The sequence below is a fragment of the Myxine glutinosa genome, chromosome 6, assembly GCF_964187855.1.
Source record: "Myxine glutinosa chromosome 6, kmMyxGlut1.1, whole genome shotgun sequence".
Classification (NCBI taxonomy): Eukaryota; Metazoa; Chordata; class Myxini; order Myxiniformes; family Myxinidae; genus Myxine; species Myxine glutinosa.
In genome coordinates, this window is record NC_136266.1 from 169,392,072 (window position 1) to 169,413,233 (window position 21,162).

Genomic DNA, 21,162 nt, shown 5'->3' on the forward strand with positions numbered 1-21,162 from the left:
TCCAATGTTCTCTTAATCAAGCGTGCCCTTCTTCTTCTCAGTCCTGTTCGATGCGAATTCACAAAGAGTCCTCTTACAATGCGTGCGTGCCTCCAACAAGTCTCGTACAACAAGCACTCTCCCCTCAAAGTCCTCTGTAATCGCGCTGCCTCCAACAAGTTCGTTACAACGCATGCTCTCCCATCCGAGTCCGTGAAAGGGCTTTGCGCTCGCTTTTTATATCTCCGCGCGATCACTCCGCGAGCCAAAAAGCCACGCCTGTCGGTGATGTTACCTCAGCCCTGGTTGGCTGGTGAGGGCTTACCGGCCACGCCTTTGACGACTGGATGGTGTGGCCACACCTTGTTCTTGGTGCTCCTCCTCCTTTCACGGGCCTCACCGCGTGTCTTATGGCGGTGTTGAGTGAGCGCTAAGGCAGCGAACGCTGCTAACAAAGGCGCAAAGTAAATTGAGAGAGACATAATAGTCCGTGGGCTGAGTAGGGTTTACATGCACCCCCCCCACAACTTAACTTCCCGGGTATGTCCATGTACCCCCCACCCTAGGGGTTAGGAAAAACCATGTTAACAGAAAAAAAACTCATTCCCTCATAGTTTGACCTCTGGTGACCTCATTAGTGACCTCATTTGCATATAACACATATCATTGTAAAGAGTGTCCCAGGACAAACATTTTGAGGGGTCATATGCAACCATAGGATGAATAGGTAAAAAGTTATGGCCATTTGAATTTCGCCTACCCCTAATTTTCGGAAATCACTGACACAGGGGGGTAACATCAAAATATGCGTGGGAGGTACCTTGGGAATGAGGTTTTTTTTTCTGTTAACATGGTTTTTCCTAACCCCTAGGGTGGGGGGTACATGGACATACCCGGGAAGTTAAGTTGTGGGGGGGGGGGGGGGGTGCATGTAAACCCTACTCAGCCCACGGACTATAAGGCACCGACTGTAGAGGCGCGTAATGGCGTCGCTTGGAGAGGGGGGTCGCAAAATGGACGGAATGGGGCCTACTCTTATTTGATCGACACAACGCAGATTCAACTATTGGAAACACGGCCTTATCTAAAACACATACTAATGAAATAACTGAAGTCCTATGGTGGCCTACGTGTTGCTTGTGGACTAACTAGCAGTGCTACCTTTAACCTTTTAATAATGGGATATTTACAAGAGTGTGTGTTCTAAAACCGCAACAATATCATCCCTAACCCACTAAACCTTTATTTTCATCATATTTATTCCCTCTAACCCCCCACAGCTGCACTGTGGCAGCAACGCTGCACTGGAAATCACTCCATTTTCCCTCATATCCTGTCGCATTGCTGCTTCCCCAGCTGGACCATGGTTGTCCAGTCCAATTGCCAGTTTAATTCCAAGAATATCACCATTACCAGAAAGTGTAGCATCTTCATCAGTAGTTCTTCGAGCCTCCTCGGCATCCCAGGATAGGCAGGGATCTTCTCCATCACTTTCGAGAGGACAAGGGACACCCCGAGGCTGGGTGTCTTTACCACTTGGAGGACACAGGGCAGGGGCTTTGGCCTGTACTCTACATTTCAAATCCCCTTGGCTGCTACTTTCTGAAATTGCACTCATCACTCAAGGTAAGTCTGTTACATGATGTTTTGCATATTACTTTGCTGTTATTACTGTTTGTACCATTGACAATATAAGCATGGTGTTGGCCTAACGGTTAAAATGGCTGCATTGAGATCTTAGGGTCTTGAGTTTGACCCCCTGTCAGGCCATTCAAATAACACCAAGGTGGGTTCCCAGCTAACACAACAAGGTTGGGCCAACGTTGGCATTTGGTCAATTGGTCGCAAGCCCATTGTTGACGTCAGGGTGATGTTGTTTATTGGTTGCAAACGTAACGTATATTTTCCAACGTTGGCCCAACGTTGGTTATTGGTTGTAAACGTGGTGCTTGTTTTCCAACGTTGGCCCAATGTTGGTTATTGGTTGTAAACGTGGTGCTTGTTTTCCAACGTTGGCCCAATGTTGGTTATTGGTTGTAAACGTGGTGCTTGTTTTCCAACGTTGGCCCAACGTTGGTTATTGGTTGTAAACGTGGCGCTTGTTTTCCAACGTTGGCCCAACGTTGGTTATTGGTTGTAAACGTGGTGCTTGTTTTCCAACGTTGGCCCAACGTTGGTTATTGGTTGTAAACGTGGCGCTTGTTTTCCAACGTTGGCCCAATGTTGGTTATTGGTTGTAAACGTGGTGCTTGTTTTCCAACGTTGGCCCAACGTTGGTTATTGGTTGTAAACGTGGTGCTTGTTTTCCAACGTTGGCCCAATGTTGGTTATTGGTTGTAAACGTGGTGCTTGTTTTCCAACGTTGGCCCAACGTTGATTATTGGTTGTAAACGTGGCGCTTGTTTTCCAACGTTGGCCCAACGTTGGTTATTGGTTGTAAACGTGGCGCTTGTTTTCCAACGTTGGCCCAACGTTGGTTATTGGTTGTAAACGTGGCGCTTGTTTTCCAACGTTGGCCCAACGTTGGTTATTGGTTGTAAACGTGGCGCTTGTTTTCCAACATTGTCCTAACGTTGGTTATTGGTTGTAAACGTGGCGCTTGTTTTCCAACGTTGGTTATTGGTTGTAAACGTGGTGCTTGTTTTCCAATGTTGGCCCAACGTTGGTTATTGGTTGTAAACGTGGCGCTTGTTTTCCAACGTTGGCCCAACGTTGGTTATTGGTTGTAAACGTGGCGCTTGTTTTCCAACGTTGGCCCAACGTTGGTTATTGGTTGTAAACGTGGCGCTTGTTTTCCAATGTTGGCCCAACGTTGGTTATTGGTTGTAAACGTGGTGCTTGTTTTCCAACATTGTCCTAACGTTGGTTATTGGTTGTAAACGTGGCGCTTGTTTTCCAACGTTGGTTATTGGTTGTAAACGTGGTGCTTGTTTTCCAATGTTGGCCCAACGTTGGTTATTGGTTGTAAACGTGGCGCTTGTTTTCCAATATTGGCCCAACGTTGGTTATTGGTTGTAAACGTGGCGCTTGTTTTCCAACGTTGGCCCAACGTTGGTTATTGGTTGTAAACGTGGCCCTCGTTTTCCAATGTTGGCCCAACGTTGGTTATTGGTTGTAAACGTGGTGCTTGTTTTCCAATGTTGGCCCAACGTTGGTTATTGGTTGTAAACGTGGAGCTTGTTTTCCAATGTTGGCCCAACGTTGGTTATTGGTTGTAAATGTGGCGCTTGTTTTCCAACGTTGCCCCAACGTTGGCTATTGGTTGTAAACGTGCTGCTTGTTTTCCAACGTTGCCCCAACGTTGGTTATTGGTTGTAAACGTGGTGCTTATTTTCCAACGTTGGCCCAACGTTGGTTATTGGTTGTAAACGTGGTGCTTGTTTTCCAACGTTGGCCCAACGTTGGTTATTGGTTGTAAACGTGGGGCTTATTTTCCAATGTTGGCCCAACGTTGGTTATTGGTTGTAAACGTGGTGCTTGTTTTCCAATGTTGGCCCAACGTTGGTTATTGGTTGTAAACGTGGTGCTTATTTTCCAATGTTGGCCCAACGTTGGTTATTGGTTGTAAACGTGGCGCTTGTTTTCCAACGTTGGCCCAACGTTGGTTATTGGTTGTAAACGTGGCGCTTGTTTTCCAACGTTGGCCCAACGTTGGTTATTGGTTGTAAACGTGGCGCTTGTTTTCCAACGTTGGCCTAACGTTGGTTATTGGTTGTAAACGTGACGCTTATTTTCCAATGTTGGCCCAACGTTGCTTATTGGTTGTAAACGTGGTGCTTGTTTTCCAACGTTGGCCCAACGTTGGTTATTGGTTGTAAACGTGACGCTTATTTTCCAATGTCGGCCCAACGTTGGTTATTGGTTGTAAACGTGACGCTTATTTTCCAATGTTGGCCCAACGTTGGTTATTAGTTGTAAACGTGACGCTTATTTTCCAATGTCGGCCCAACGTTGGTTATTGGTTGTAAACGTGGTGCTTATTTTCCAATGTTGGCCCAACGTTGGTTATTGGTTGTAAACGTGGCGCTTATTTTCCAATGTTTCCCCAACGTTGGTTATTGGTTGTAAACGTGGTGCTTGTTTTCCAACGTTGGCCCAACGTTGGTTATTGGTTGTAAACGTGACGCTTATTTTCCAATGTTGACCCAACGTTGGTTATTGGTTGTAAACGTGACGCTTATTTTCCAATGTTGGCCAAACGTTGGTTATTGGTTGTAAACGTGGTGCTTGTTTTCCAACTTTGGCCCAACGTTGGTTATTGGTTGTAAACGTGACGCTTATTTTCCAACGTTGGCCCAACGTTGGTTATTGGTTGTAAACATGACGCTTGTTTTCCACTGTTGGCCCAACGTTGGTTATTGGTTGTAAACGTGACGCTTATTTTCCAACGTTGGCCCAATGTCGTTGCGTTAGCTGGGTTGACTCAGCCTGTCGTCCTTCCGAGATCGGCAAAATGAGTACCAGCTTACTGGTAACGGGCACTACAGCAGTGTCACAGTTTCGCTTGCAGAAAATGATGCAACCAGCAGCCCCAGGCTGCATTGCAAATGACAATAACCATTGACAATGTTGTTACTGATACTTTGATGCTGATAGTGTTTTTCTCCAAAACCTCTTCAGGACAAGCAGTATATAATACGTCAGACAATCCATGGTACGAAAATATGGAGACATTTGGAGGTTTGTGTTTGTGTGTGTGTGTGTGTATGTTTCAAATTTTGTCTTATCTTTTTTTTCTGGGGTTTTTTCAGTTATGCTTTGCTTTGAGGTAATATCCAATTTTGACATTCCTAGAATGGGCTGATGGTCTAGCTGCACTGAGCATTTGTCTGCAATCAGTCTGAAAGATTGTCCGCAGTAGTTTCAGCAACCAGCCTCATGTTGGGGAGTTTCTGATGTAGCTTCGGCGTCTGCGATAGACTCGATGGAAATATTTTAAATCTGAGACGTTTGAGAACTAAGCATGCTCCCAAATCCAAGTTCAACGAGATGATATTCATAGAATACTCACCCTGCGCAGTCAACTTGGTGTGAGCCAACTCTTCTGTTTTTGAACGTTTCTTTTTTTTTTGATCCAATATGACTGCCAGACCATGTGAGCGATGACATCATAAATTTATATTCTCTAATAGAATTGTTGCATAGATCATGCTCAATAAATTTCAAACTGATCAGACTAAGCATTGTCCCTCTCGAATTATGACGTCATAATTATGGCACCAATGAATCATCATTAACAACACCTATTCCTCATATGGAGTTATTTACAATGAGCCAAGTTTCAATTTTTTCCATAGAGTGGTTTTGGAGATATAGAGGTGCAACGTTTTTCGGTTTTTCCAAGATGTCATCTGTAACACATGACCTATGACGTCATGATTATCATTAAAATATTCTAAAGGACGCACTCCTATGGTGAAAATTTCGTGCCCATCAGACCAACAGTTGCTGAATTTTATTAAATAATGATCGGATGGATAAGTGTTGTATTTGTCGAATTATGACGTCATAACGGAGGCACCGATGACATCATCATTAACATATGTTATTCCCCATGGGGAGTAGTTGACAACGAGCCAGATATCAATTTTTTCCATGGAGTGGTTTCAGAGATATAGAGGTGCAAAATTTTTCCAAGATGGCGCCTGTACCACGTGACCTATGACGTCATAATAATCATTAAAATATTATACAGGAGGAGGCCCTCCTATGGTGAAAATTTCGTGTCAGACGAAGAATTGCAGAGAAAAAAAAATACTGATCGAATCAAGTGTTGCCCAGAAACAACTTGCCTTCGTCTCCTGGAAAGCAAATCCAACGGAAGGAAATCTCATTTCCTTTCACAAAGCCCGAAACAAGTGTGTGTCCACCCTCAGGAGAGCCAGGAAACAATATCTCTCCGTTCTCAAGACCGAACTCTCTTATCTGTCTCCCTCTTCCAAATCCTGGTGGCGTCTGGTCAAATCCGTTTCTGGTGTTTGTTCCCCCTCCATCCCCTCCCTTACCTCAAACGGCTACACAGCTGACTCCGCACGTGAAAAAGCTGAATGCCTCAACTCTGTGTTTGCCTCTAAATCTTGTGTCCCAAACCCATCCCTCTCTGTACCCACCATACCCAGTCGTACCCTGCTGCTCCTGGACTCCGTGTCCTTTCCTCCTGACAAGGTGGAAAAGTTTCTGTCAACCCTCGACTCTGATTCTGCAACTGGACCCGACGGCATCAGCCCACGGGTCCTAAAATCCTGCTCTGCTGCTCTATCTCACCCTCTCTCTGTTCTCTTCACCCTCTCTTTTGCTCAAGGTCAACTGCCATCTGCTTGGAAATCAGCCAACATCACCGCTTTGCACAAAAAAGGTGCAAAAACAGATCCTAGCAACTACAGACCAATCAGCCTTCTCCCAATTATCAGCAAAGTCATGGAATCCATCATTGCTTCTGATATGAAATCTTTCCTCTTCTCCAATGGCTTGATCTCTGATCATCAATTTGGTTTCAGACCAGGTCACTCTACTCTGGACATGCTGCTTCTGCTGTCTCAACAATGGATGGAGGTCCTCAATGCCAAACAGGAAATTAGAGCTGTCTCCCTCGACATATCACGTGCCTTCGACACGGTCTGGCACCCCGCTCTGCTCACCAAACTCTCCTCCTTTGGTATCCATGGAAATCTCCACGCATGGCTGGCGGACTTCCTCTCTAGTCGTCGTCAACGTGTGGCCCTGAATGGGTTTCTCTCATCTCCTCTTCCTGTTCAGGCTGGAGTTCCCCAAGGCAGTGTTCTGGGCCCCGTGCTTTTTCTGGTCTTCATCAATGATCTCTCTGACTCTCTCGAAAATCCTCTCTATCTCTTTGCTGATGACTCCACTCTCTGCCGCTCCATTCCTCTTCCCTCAGATCGGCAGTCTGCTGCCTCCTCACTCTCTGAAGACCTGGACAAAATCACAGACTGGTCAAACAAGTGGAACATGTCTTTCAATCCTGACAAATCTCACACTCTTACTATGTCTCTCCGAAAAGATCGACTGGACAACCCTCCCATCTACTTTCTCAACAATCCTCTCCAAGAAGTTCTGTCGCTCAAGATTTTGGGTCTCACTATCTGCCATGATCTTTCTTGGGAAAACCACATTTCCAAGCTGGCCTCCAAAGCCAGTCGCCGACTGGGCATCCTCCGTCGTGCGAAGTCCTTCCTCGGCACACCTGAGCTCCTCACCACATACAAGGCTTTCATCCGCAGCTCAATGGAATACTGTTCTCCCCTATGGGCCGGTGCTCCTGCCTCACACCTAGCTCGGCTTCACGCTGTTGAAACCAAAGCTTTCAGAATTATTGGAATCTCCCGCGATGAAGCTATCTCTGAGGGCCTTTCACTCACTCACCGCAGGCAGGTAGGTGGTCTTTCTGTCTTCTACCGACTCCTCTCCGGCCTTGCACCCCCAGCTCTCTCTGTGCTCTGTCCCCCAAATATTCCTACAGGTCGCACAAGATCTGCCAGCAACCCTCTGATGGTTAAACTGCCGAAATCTCGGCTCTCCGCTCACCTTCACTCTTTCATTCCTCTTTTCTCCCGCCTCTGGAACAAACTCCCTCACTCCCTTCAATCCCACTCCTCCCTCCAGGTCTTTAAAACAGCTGTTCACCACCATCTCTTATCTTCCCCCATCCAAAACCTTGATCTTTTCTACCCCCGCTAATTCACCCCAGATCCACCTTGTTTGAAATTCCAACTTCTTTCCTGGAAGTCCTGGCAGTGTCCATATGTTTTATACCTCTCCCACTGCCCCCTTCCCACGCCCCCCCCCCCAAAGCCCTCGCCCTCTCTCAGATCTCTCGATGTCTCCATGTCTCTCGGTCCCTGCTCTCAAATGTTGTGTTTGTGTCCTTCCCCCTCTCTCCCCATCTTGTCTACCGCTCCCTATGTTATATGTTTTATGTGTCGGTTTGTCTTTCTGTGTGATTAATGTTCGCTCTTTCACGAGCCTCGATATTGTATACAAAAAAAAAAAAAAAAAAAAAAAAGTGTTGAACTTGTCGAATTATGACGTCATAATTAAGGTACCGATGACATCATCATCAACATATCTTATTCCCCATGGGGAGTACTTGACAATGAGCCATGTTTCCATTTTTTCCATTGAACGGTTTGGGAGATGTAGAGGTGTAACCTTTTTCCAAGATGGCGTCCGTACCACTTGACCTATGACGTCATAATTATGAAGAAAATTTTTCTACAGGCGGAGGCGCTCCTATGGTAAAATTTCATGTCAATCGGACCAACGGTTGCCGAGAAAATGAATTTTCTTAATGCAGACACGGCACACACACGTACGGCACATGGCACATGGCACACGCCACACATATGCAACCGAATGCTTAACCCCGCTTTTCCCTTCACGAGCACAGGGTAAAAATGTGATGATCCATTTCCAATCCTCAATGAGGACCATCAGATCAGCAAATACATACATTCACATAGTTGGGTGGTATGCTGTGAGATGATACATTGACTTGAACCATATATATATATATATATATATATATATATATATATATATATATATATATATATATATATATATACACATATATATATATATATATATATATATGTATGTATGTATGTATGTATATGTATATATATGTGTATATATATATATATATATATATATATATATATATATATATATATATATATATATATATATATATATATATACAGTATATATATATATACACAGTGCGTATCAAAAAAAAGGTAATCCGAATTCAAGGGGTTAATATGCAAAGGTTATTTAGTTTGACAATTTACATGTGGTTTACCAATTATGACGAGTTCCTCAGCTTTCCATTGATGCCTTTCATGCATCATTGCTGTCGCACATGATGACCGAGTACATGTTCATTGAAAATGACAAGGCCAAATCGCATTTTTACAAGTTTGGCTAATCGGTGCAAGACAGTTTGAAATGGACGCATTACTTGTCAACTGCCAAGTTGATTATGTAAAATTGTTAAGCTGGTCTGGTAATCGTCGGTTGCGTCATCTTTTGTTTAAGATGGGTATTTAAGATGGGCCTACAGTGTATGGGTTTAGAGACAGTCTGACTCATTGAAAAGATGGTTCAACTTACGACTGAACAGCGGACCTTTGTGGTTACAACCTTTCACCAAACTGGAAGTTTGCAGCGAACTTCGATGTGAAGGATTCAGGGAACGTTTCCCAGAACGGGAGCCTCCAACAGCCAAAACCATCTGGGCGAATGTTAGAAAATACCAAGAGCATGGCACTAGCCTCAACCGCAACAAGGAGAATTCTGGTAGGAGGCGTACTGGGCGATCGGAAATGAACATTGCAGCAGTAAGGCAGCAAGTTTTGGAGCATCCTAGGGATACCAGCGCAAGACGAAATGGGACGGGATTGCCTTCAGCAACATTCAACCGAATCACAAGACTGGACCTCCACCAACATCCATATCGGATTCACATCCGGCATCAACTTACGCCAGGGGATTTTGCCAGGAGGCTGGTGCTTGCCAGATGGTTGATAGCACGTTGCGAAGCAGATGTCAATTTCCTGCGGTATCTCGCTATCGGCAACGAAGCTGCTTTCACCATGGACAGCAAGGTCAATACCCATAATGTTCTTGCACCGACAGGACAACCCCCGGAATTTATTTTTGACACCAACATGAATCGCCAAAAGTGGACTGTTTGGTTGGGACTTTGTGGAAGTGGTCAGCTGATCAGACCATTTTTCTTTCAAAGGAATGTCAATGGTAACAGGTATCTGCAGATGATCAATGATGAAGTTTTACCACAGCTGGAGGAGAACATTGAGCGACAGGTTCGTGGTGTCTTCAGATATCTCTAGTGGGCCTAAGTCGGCACCCCAGCACATCATCCTATCGCTGTCCGAGATCGACTGAGGGAACTCTTTGGAGACCGAGTCATCACCCTCAACCATGCAGTGGAATGGCCGCCAAGATCACCTGACCTCACACCATGTGATTATTTCCTTTGGGGACATTTAAAGAACAAGGTGTTCGTAACTCCTCCCCGTGATCTTGACGAATTGCAGGGTCGTATTTGACATGAAGTGGATGCTTTGCGCAATGGCCGGCCTTTGGTGAGACGAGCAGTTCAGGGCATGCTCCGCCGCTGTGAACTTTGTGTTGAAAGGGGAGGTGGACAAGTTGAAGGTGTGGGTGCATAAAGGCCAATCATTCCTGAGAAAAGTTCACATCTGACGTTCATTTTGCACCAATTATCCTGACTTTAATCAATTAGCCAAACTTGTAAAAATGCGATTTGAACTTGTCATTTTCAATGAACATGTACTCGGTCATGTGTGACAGCAATGATGCATGGAAGGTATCAATGGAAAGCTGAGGATCTCCTCTTAATTAGTAAACCACATGTAAATTGTCAAAATAAATAACTTTTGCATATTAACTAACCCCTTGAATTCGGATTACCTTTTTTTTGATACGCACTGTGTGTATATATATATATACTCGTATATTGAAGCTGCTTTCCATTCACTGTCCTCCAGATGCTGGCAAATGGATGTTCTCTCGATATTAAACAAGCTCGATCCCTGTTTATCCTGCCACACTGATGTAGATATGTTATACTCTAAATTAGTCAGGTTCACTATGTTAACAAATATAATTTCGTTCAAAATTTTGGTAGATTAGCAAAACTATACATTTTTGGAATATTCAGAGCATGAGGAATCCAAAAATTAATGTTTACATTTGCGGAGACACCTTTGCGAAAATGACACTCAGGACAGTGATGAAGATAGTCAGGTTCACTATGTTAACAAATATAATTTCTTTCAAAACTTTGGGATTAGCAAACCTGTACATTTTTGGAATCTTCAGAGCATGGAGAATCCGAAAATCAATGTTGGCATTTGCACAGACACCTGCATGGCCGCCATTTTGGATTTTGAAAATGGCCGCCATAAAATACATATTTTGCGCGATCTCGGTTTCTAGTCAACCTAGAGACTTAATTAAATATGCTAATCCTATGTTTTCTGGGTCAAGGAATCCAATAAAGGCCTCAAAATAGTGCTCAGGATTATAGAAAAGCAACAAACAAAGGTAATTGAAAACCATTGTCTTTATATTTGTGATATAACTGTATTACATAATACATGATATTGCAAGTCCTTTGAAGTTATAGGTTGTTATAGGAAGTTATAGGTAGTATCAGATTGAACTATAAGTCCTATACACAGGATCTACGAGGTCTATACCGTTCAGGAATATGCTTTTACAGATCTTCATCACTGTCCTGAGTGTCATTTTCGCAAAGGTGTCTACGCAAATGTAAACATTAATTTTTGGATTCCTCATGCTCTGATTATTCCAAAAATGTATAGTTTTGCTAATCTACCAAAATTTTGAACGAAAAAACATAGTGAACCTGACTAAATCCTAAATCTACTCTAAATCTCACCCGTCTGTCCTTTTTCTCTTTCATAGAATATCCCGATATAACTGAAGAAAGGTTCCTCTTTGACAATAAGAATGGAATCGATGTGAATGGAAATTCACTCCTCATTGGATGTCTCCTTGCTATAATCTTTTTGCTCCTGTTGGTGATTGCTGCCATCTTGTCACCCCGTTTGGTAATTACATTTATATACTCTACCATTGGATGTGTTTACATGGTACTCCTTTGTTTCTCTCCAATCTGTGTGTGAACACAAGTATGGTTAGGGCAAGAATATTGGCATTCTTGAACGTTAGCAATCAATCTAGTTCGTTTCTCGTACCTGTATTTTTCACCGAAAAATATTGTTACGTGACCGCGGCGAAGATGTTGTTTGCCGAGCGGATGGCCGCCGCGCCCGAACAGTTACCCCGACTAACCCGATTCCTGAACGTTGGCCAAAATCGCGCCACAGATATTCAATGGGGAAAAGACTAAAGCGAAGGATGTGAAGAAGAAGACAGAAGTAGGGAATACGGATATAATTTATTTGCTATTTACAACCAAAAGAAACCAAGGAAGAAGGAAGGATAATAAAATAATTTACAGAAGAACTCAGAGACACAGTGAAAATCGCCAGCTTATCTAAACAGGCTTAATTAATACCCTGGGACAAGACACACAGAACAAACTCATGTACACGAATGGGTAAATTGCAGGCAGGAATGACAGGAGGTGGGTGGCTGGAGGGGGAGGAAGGCACGGAGCTGGCTGGAGCTTGATCCCGCACGGGACGTCGGGCTGGACCTCGACGGCCGCCGATGCCACCGATCCTGTCGTGTGCGCGGGGTAACGGGTCGGAGCTGCTTGGTGGAGCCAACACCGCTGGTGGGGGGTCTGGCGTGACGGGTTCTCTCTCCCTTTCTCACAAACTCCAGGACTCTCTTTTCTCTCTCTTAGTCCAACCGCGCACTTCTTTCCTCTCTCTTAGTCCAACCCAGTCCAACAACTTCCTCTCTTGCTTGGTCCAACTCTTAGTCCCACTCTTCCTCTCTTGCTTAGTCCAACAACAACTTCCTCTTGCTTTCGCGCGTGCTCTATATAGCGCCTCAGGCGATCAAGCCGCTGGTGTCCAGGACACGCCCATCGGTCAGCTCCCCTCGGCCCTGATTGGTCGGCACGGCCCTCTGGCTCCGCCCTTGATGACGATGGGCGGGCACGCCCAGGAGTCAGCAGCTCCTCCCCCTTCTTCTCCAAGCCGACCTCGTGGCGAATGGAGTCGCGGAGGGAACAGTTGGCAATTGTTGGAAGGGGAATGTGAATGAAAGGGGGTCTACTCTTATTTCACTTGGTGCAATGGAGTATTTAAATTAATGGAAGACACAGCCTTACACTAATACACATAATAAGGATATAACTACTGAACAGGGATATATGGTGTCCTTCGTGTATGCTTTATGGAATTAACTACGGGAACGCCCTTTGATCTTTATACAACAACAATTGCAGGAAGGAGGGTGACATTTTACAACTATTCACTACACAACAATAAAAAAAAACAACATTCTCATATCCACAACACTGCACCCTCCTCCCCTTAGGCACGTCCCGGGCCTATGAACTTTTACCTTAGTGTGGCACGTAGGTGTAGTTCCCTCTGCATTTAACCTGACCCTGAGTGCGACAGTTTTAAAACATAAATAAATATGTCCCGCTGCTCCATTGCACCCTACCTAACAGACTCACGCCCACAGCTAACCGAATTGCGGAATTGTCTTCAAACTATACATTTACGGTGGGGGCGCATTATTTACAATGACTCTACTTTTATTTACAAAACGTAACCCAGGACCTGTGATCGTTCTTTTTGGGGGGGGAGACAGTCTGCTCTGCATCGACGCACCATGAAGCACCCAAAACGCACCAAAACACCCTCAAGCACCAATCGGTGCACAGTCACCACAGTTCTCAATAAAAATCACCAAACAACCCCTAACCCTGCTGGTGGTCTTCCTCTTCGGCTCCCTCTGCTGGCTATTGTTCTCTTCCTGATGTTGTCATCTTCTTTGCTGGCGGCCTATTTGCAATAATAAAATGCACCCAACGTGTCCATTTTTATTTATTTATGGCCCACAGGGCCGACTAGTGTGGTTCACCTGTGGGGCATAGGTGCCCTGTGACCAAGGTCCGCCAGCAAGATCTCGGGCCTTCATGGCCGGTTCCAGCAGAGGGGCCATGCCCCAACCCATGGGGTCCATAAGTGGTGCTCAGCCACAGACATGTGGTCCATAATGTGGTGCATCGATGCAGACAGCTGGTTCTGGGAGTTCCGGGCACACAATGGCGGACTCCCGCACGCTCCCCTCGGCGCCCAGTGGTGCACAGTCCTCATGTGGGAGACAAAAGGGGGAAAAGACAGTTGAGCGAGGGGTAAGGTCACAAGGGTACACATCAAACAGGTCCCGGGCGAGAGGTCCCGGGTTCAAATCCCGGACGAGCCCCCACTACTGTCACGTCCCCCCATATTTCCCCTATACCAAATTCGTCACCACAATCCCTCTAACCAAAATTTGCCATCACCCAATTCATCATCAATCCTCATAAGGAGGAAGAGATGGAACATCAAGCACAATGTCACACCCACGTCATGATGCGTCTCACAATCCAAAACATTTGCATCATAAAAATAATAAAAACAACCTGGCATGGTGTGGAGGTACGTCATCTCAGGTGAGTGGATGCAGATGGTGCGAGGAGATTCTTAATCCTAACTATCCTCTAAATGACTTTAATACTCTTTACACTACCCGGGGTCTTTCCCTGCCAATCCGTTGGCCAACTTACACTATGGGTTCTAAAAAACAATTCCCATTGACCAAACTGTGGTGCTTCATCAATTTGGGGTCTCACTCCCCCGATTCATCTCCCGGTGCCCTTGCACAATTTCCAGGCTGGGTCGTGCAGCTCTCCCAGCAGGTCTACCCACCTGCACACCTCCACCACTGTAGTTGCCACCCGAGCTTACCTAGCTCCTCACCCTAACCTATCTAAATGGGGAAGGCCCCTCCTGGCTCTGTCACCCCTCGGTGCCCTCTGGCACTGGGCTACCCGGGTCCGTCCTCCGGATCCTCGGGCCCCATCCACAACTACCGGCTCCCAGAGCCCACCTGCGGCCTCACCTGGCCGACATCCTCACAGTGGTGGAGTGCCCAAACCAACTACACATACTAACAGGCTACACGCCCAGCCATTTCCACAACACTAATGCACCCATCCAAGTACCATTCTTCCACCATGCACCGCAAATGCCAATATCCAACCACAATTTACCTATACCCTCTACCTAACTCTTACACTATCCTCCCCGGGTATTCATGATGGGGTCCATCCTCCTTTCCCCCATCCACACCTTCGCACCATCCACTCCACTCCACAGTTTCCACCATACTCACTCCACGACCATCCATTCCAATACTCCATATATTCCAGACTCCATATATTCCATACACCTGTTCTCCATTCACCTGCAGTTGCACACCTGTGCAATCTCACCTGGTGCCACCTGCACCCTCCTTCCTTCCTGGACCATTTGGTCAGCACAATACACATCACTATCACTCACTCATACACTGCTCCATCCACCTGTCCAGTTGCACACTTGTGCAATCACACTACAACTCACAATCATTTACTCATACCCTGCTCAATACACTTGAATACACCTCCAACACTCACAAGGCATCATCTGACTACCTGGTGCCCTGCTAACTTAGTGCTCCCCGTCTTCCCTTTAAACTAAGCACATACCACGTCATTATCATCCACACTAACCTACCTGCGTCCCCACTACAGGTATCATTGTCACTACCTAATCTTACCGTTACCTAAGGTCAATCTTCTAGGTCCCTACACACTATATCCTAACCCTCCCGTGCTAGTTTTCACTGCCAAACCCCATAAATCTATTGCTCCTTTGCCCCCGCTGTGAGAGATGGCAAAGTTGCCATCCCACCACATCGGGCCTCTTCCACTACCAATTTTGCACACCAAATTCCAGCCAATCAAAAATTTGCCAATCACTACCAATCATCACTCTGCCAATCCTTTGCCAATCATCAAATTTTGTTTTTCTAATTTCGGGTCCAAAACACTATCCTCATCATCACAGTCTACTCACTAGTGCCTCTCGGTGCGCCAATTCCCTTCTACAGCCCGGCTTCGCATGGCCGAGCAATGAATGCGGGTTGCTTGGTGCCGGCGGTTGGATACGTCCGGCATTTGGTGCAGGGAAGGACGCTTACCCGGGCCGAGATCCCACGCACCATCTCGGCACAGAGCCGTCCAATGGCCCGATCTCGACCTGCCGGAACGCCTCAACAAAAAGGGGTCGCCATGACGACCCTTCCTATCGGGATGCCCGCTCCGCCTAGTGGAGCACGGACGCGGCCGTTCAAAGCGCGGCCCGGCGTGAATCCCGCACGGCGGTTCTTTCGAAACCGCCGTGGATCCCCGCGGCACGCAAAGCTGCCCGGTTCGCACCGAAGGCCCGATTCGGCTATACGTCGCTCTAACCGCTAACCCGGTTAGCGTCGATGCTCCACTTGCATGCTCACACCCCGCAGCCCGTTCCTTGCTCATACATCCAGCCGTCTCCATGCACTTTGTCATTGCACCTTCCCTGACACACCCAGGTACACTCATTCCGCTTACAGACTTGGTCACACACCTGACCACCGCACACCTTTGCACACACTCGTCGTTCGCACACCTCACCAACACACCTCTTCGCGCCCCCTCCTCGGTCACCTCCTCTGTGACAACCACAGGTGTGCTCTCACTTGCACACCCAACCACGTGCCTCACTACCAACTCCAGCGTGGATTCCCATACGTGCTCTACCATTCCAGGTGTGCATCCTTCCATTCCAGGTGTACATCCTCTCTCACCTGCCACAACCAACTCATGCTCCGTGTCACTCTCACTACTTTCACCACCACACTCGGTCGCGCACTCACCCTTACTCTCGCCAGCACACTCTTTCCTCATGCACCCGTCCATTACACACCTTTCTCACGCATCCTCTTGTGCACACTCTCCCGTTACTTCCTCCATAACACTCACCACAGGCGTGCATGCTTCCGTTACATCCCCTGTAACACTCCCTACGACGCGCTTCCATGTGCCCCCCCGTACACGCGCTACGACCAACTCACTCTCGACAGCACACTCACTCCTCGGCGCGCACTTTTTCCTCACACACCCCAGAGTCGGACATTCTCGCACACCTCCTCCTTCGCACTCCGTACCTGTCGCACACTTCACCAACGGCCTCTCACGAACACCCGGATCCAAATTCAACCCCCAAGCCGACTGAAGCTTCCCTCACATCATATACATTTCCGAATATATCGCCACTCACCTTGGCACCTCGTCTCCGCACCTCCTTCGCCACCTGCAAACTCTTTATTTGGTTAGCAAGCACAACATCACGATTTGAGCACCGACCTTGTACATATTCCATCACCTCCTCCTTTATCTCTTTCTCAGCTTCCCTTCGTCTCTTCTTAATTTCAATCACCCCTTTTCCACCTCCTCTAATTTTTCCTTTACCTCCTTCATCTCCCGGTGCGCCCCCTCTATCTCTTCCTCCAACGCCACTTTAACCGTTTCTATGTGCGTCCTCACCTCTCTGTCCTTCGTCTCCATTACTTCTGTCACCTCTCCCAACCTCTTCGTCAACCCCTCATGTACCATCTGACATTCCTTCTGTGTCGCTATTAATTCGTTCTTGATGTCTTTTTGTGTCGCTTTTAACCCCCCGATTATTGCAGTGTTCTTTTCCACTTGGTCCACGAGTTCCTTTTGTCCCACTGTCAGCTGTTCTACTCCCCTCATCAGATCCTCTATGCCCCCCTGTAACCTAGCCGTATTATTCCTCACCTCTTTCTCCATACGCTTCTCACCTCGCTTTACCTCCTCGCGTACCCCCGAGACCTCCTCGCTTACACCTCATCGTATTTCCTTCCCCATCTCCTCCATCTCTTTTGTAGATGCCACCCTCCTCTGTCCCAATTCATCCCTCTGAGCATCCAATTTACCTTCTAACCCGATTTTCACCTCCTCTATCTGGTTCCCCATCCGTTTGATTTCCCGGGCGGATTGCTCCCCTACTTCCCGCAATTTGTCGTCCATTGTGTTTTCTAACCCCCTTAACCCATCTTTCACCCCCTCTATCTGATTCTCCTGGGCAGCCATTCTATTTTCCACCCCCGTTAACCCATTCTTCACCTCTTTTATCCCGTTATCTAACCCCTCAAATTTACTGTCCAACCCCGCAAATTTATTGTCTAACCGTTCACCGGTACCCCTCGCTTCGTCCCTCATTGCTCCCATTTGGCCCTCCAATCGCTCAGTATCAGCCCTCGCTTCATCCCTCAATCGCTCACTATCAGCCCTCGCTTCGTCCCTTATTCGCTCACCCATTTTGTCCATAAGGGCCCCCATTTGTAGCAAAAAAAGGTTCGAATCCACCGGTGCTGCTACGGTCACGGGCGCCGCTAAATTTGGTGCCGCTGCATTCACGTGCGCGAGGGCGCCATTTTGCGCGCCTGACACCTCCTCAACCACCTCCTCATTGCTCTCCTCCCTTTTCCTCCCTGTGGTCCTGGGTTACCCCTAACCCCTCTTCTAGTTCCCCCACCGGCATCCGATCGCCTTGACTAGCCATGGCGCGATTTCAAAGTTCGGGTTTTTCGAAAATGAGTACCGGATAACTGGTTATAGAGAGGCATTGCATCAGCGGCAGACGCGTCCACTGAAAATGATGCAACCAGCAGATGGGTGGCTGCACACGAACCACCACCACCACCTAAAGCCAAGACATATTCATGCTCTAATTGCCAGACATAACCCGCAATAAATATAGAATGGACAAGTCAGGAGACGACGATGGTTCACACGCGAGTGGTATTCAATGACAAAGGACGGACTATAACCGAAACAGGCCCGGACTGGGGGGTCGGAGCTACACAATACCGAAAATTCGGTTTGATTCCGACAACTTTGAAAATTTGACCTTTGTGACCTTCAAAGATCAAAGGTCGAAGATTCTGAAATTTGGTGGAAAACTTGTATTTCATGATGTATGTGATCTGATAATATAAGATAACTAGCGGGACCACCCGTGGGAATCCCACGGGCATGAATGTGTGTGACATTTCGACATATTGAGTTAGATGCTGCACCTGCACATTCAGTTATATAAAATGGTTACTGGCAATTGATCACATCCACAAACGATGTAATCCACACAATTTATGTACTTTACATAACGTTAATAGGAATACATGCCCGTGCAGATGGGAAATACAGTTTGTTTGAAATAAATCACAAATATCAGAAGAAAGTTTTTAAAATTTAGAACGATTCTCACTCAGAGTTAAACATCACCGTAATATTATGCGGTTGCTTCAACGTTTTCGGTGAATTATATGTCATTCCCATCTACACGGGCATGTATTCCTATTAACGTTATGTAAAGTACATAAATTGTGTGGATTACATCATTTGTGGATGTGATCAATTGCCAGTAACCATTTTATATAACTGAATGTGCAGGCGCAGCATCTAACTCAATATGTCGAAATGTCACACACATCCATGCCCGTGGGATTCCCACCCGTGGGAATCCCACGGGCATGGATGTGTGTGACGAATTTTAAATATATGTCGACTGTTATTTTAGGCGGTGTATTTTCGTTTATCATCATGGCGCGATTTTAAAATATATATCTCTGCATTTTCCTCTCCAATACCTCCTCACACTTTACACACACACCGGCCCATGTTTACATATATACACACACACACACACACACACACACACACACACACACACACACACACACACACACACACACACGCACACACACACGTACACACACACACACACACACACACACACACACACACACACACACACACACACACACACACACACGTACAGACACATATACACATATGCAAATATGTATACACATATGTATCCACATATACACATATATGCACATTATACACATATATACATCTCCACACACACACACACACACACACACACACACACACACACACACACACACACACACACACACACACACACACATATACACATACACAAAAACAGACACACACACACGTAGAGACACATACACACATACACACACACAGACACATACGTATATATACACATACAACAACAACATGCATTTTAAGGCCATTTTCCCTGCTAGAGCGGGGGTTAGCCTACATACACATACACACACATATATATATACACACACACACACACATATGCACGCGCACACACGCACACACATACACACGTACACACACACATGTACACATGTCCCACATGTATATATCCCACATCCCACATATATATACATGTTTAAAGTGTACGTGCCCTTCCCCCCTCCCCCGCCCGGCAACGCTGGGTACTTCTGCTGGTAACGAATAAAATAAAAACGAAGAAATATCTCTCGGTAATTTCATGAAACTCGGTGGAATTGGATGAAATTCGCTCGGTGAATTCACTCGGTGTATTCGGTTCGGCTCGGTTCACTCGGTTTAAAGAAAAAGCGATAATGTCGACATATTGCTGTCTGTGTCATGTTGGGCGGTGTATGATACTTGTTGGCTGTTGGGCGGTGTTGGGCGGTGATATGGTGTATTTTAAAATATATATCTGCATTTTCCCGCGTTGCTGACACCGAGTCGTTCTTCATCGACTGTGTCATTCATTTTGGAAATGGAAGTTTCCACGCAACGCATGAATTGACACGAGTCAAGAGGAAGTGTCTCGTCATCATCAAATGACAAATATATTACATTGTGAAAATTAAAGATTTCAAATAAACCTATTTAAAGTGTATGCGCAAATAACTAATAAATAAAGAAACGAAGAAATATCTCTCGGTAATTTCCTGGACCATATTTTACTTCCGCCTAATAATGTTGAATGAAATAAAAACAAAGAAATATATGTCGTTTTGTGACGACTGTCATCAAAAGTAAACGGTGAATTCATTCGGTTTGGCTCGGTTCACTCGGTTTAAAGAAAAAGCGATAATGTCGACATGTTGCCGTCTGTCATGTTGGGCGGTGTATGATACATGTTGGGCGGTGTATGATACACATTGGGCGGTTGTTGGCGGTTGGGCGGTGGGCGGTGATATTGTGGCAGCCACAAAAGCCCACTGGCGTGGTGACATCATCCCGCGCACCAAGTGGGCGGTGGCCACGCCCGAGGGGTAGGCGTGGCCTCATGATATACACCGGGCGCGCAGCCCGGAGCGCGCCAGTGTTACAGTGAGCTCCTGAAATAAAGACGCTTATAAGTTACCGCTTGTCCGCTTCCTCCTTGCTCGCAAGCAGCGCGCGTAACGCCGCGCTTTACTGGTGACCCCCTCGACGTTGGATCTGCCGGAGCGATCCTTCCACACGCGACGCCATTGCCATGGCCAACTTCATCAAACTTCCCGAATTTTGGGAGGCTCAGGCCGAAGTCTGGTTCGTCCAGGCCGAAGCCCAATTTCAGCTTCGGCGCCTCACCGGCGATGACACGCGCTATTGCCACGTCGTCGCCTCCCTCGGGCCCGGCACGGCCGCTCGAGTTGTGTCCGTCCTTCGCCACCCACCGGACGACCACAAGTACGAGGCACTCAAGCGGCTACTCCTAG

At 46.5% G+C, this 21,162-nt stretch overlaps 1 protein-coding gene across 3 annotated transcripts in view; it reads left to right on the forward strand.

The window, feature by feature from the left end:
• Positions 1–21,162, forward strand: part of LOC137412694 (discoidin domain-containing receptor 2) — a 140,884-nt gene that overhangs the window by 64,300 nt on the left and 55,422 nt on the right. The window contains exons 10-12 of one of the 3 annotated variants that reach the window (XM_068097979.2): positions 1,260–1,605; positions 4,600–4,659; positions 11,476–11,621. The exons of 1 other annotated variant lie outside the window; for it this stretch is intronic. In XM_068097979.2, the coding sequence (XP_067954080.2) occupies positions 1,260–1,605; positions 4,600–4,659; positions 11,476–11,621 (552 nt within the window). The remainder of the gene's footprint in view (positions 1–1,259; positions 1,606–4,599; positions 4,660–11,475; positions 11,622–21,162) is intronic. One more of the 3 variants, XM_068097981.2, reaches the window with a different exon arrangement.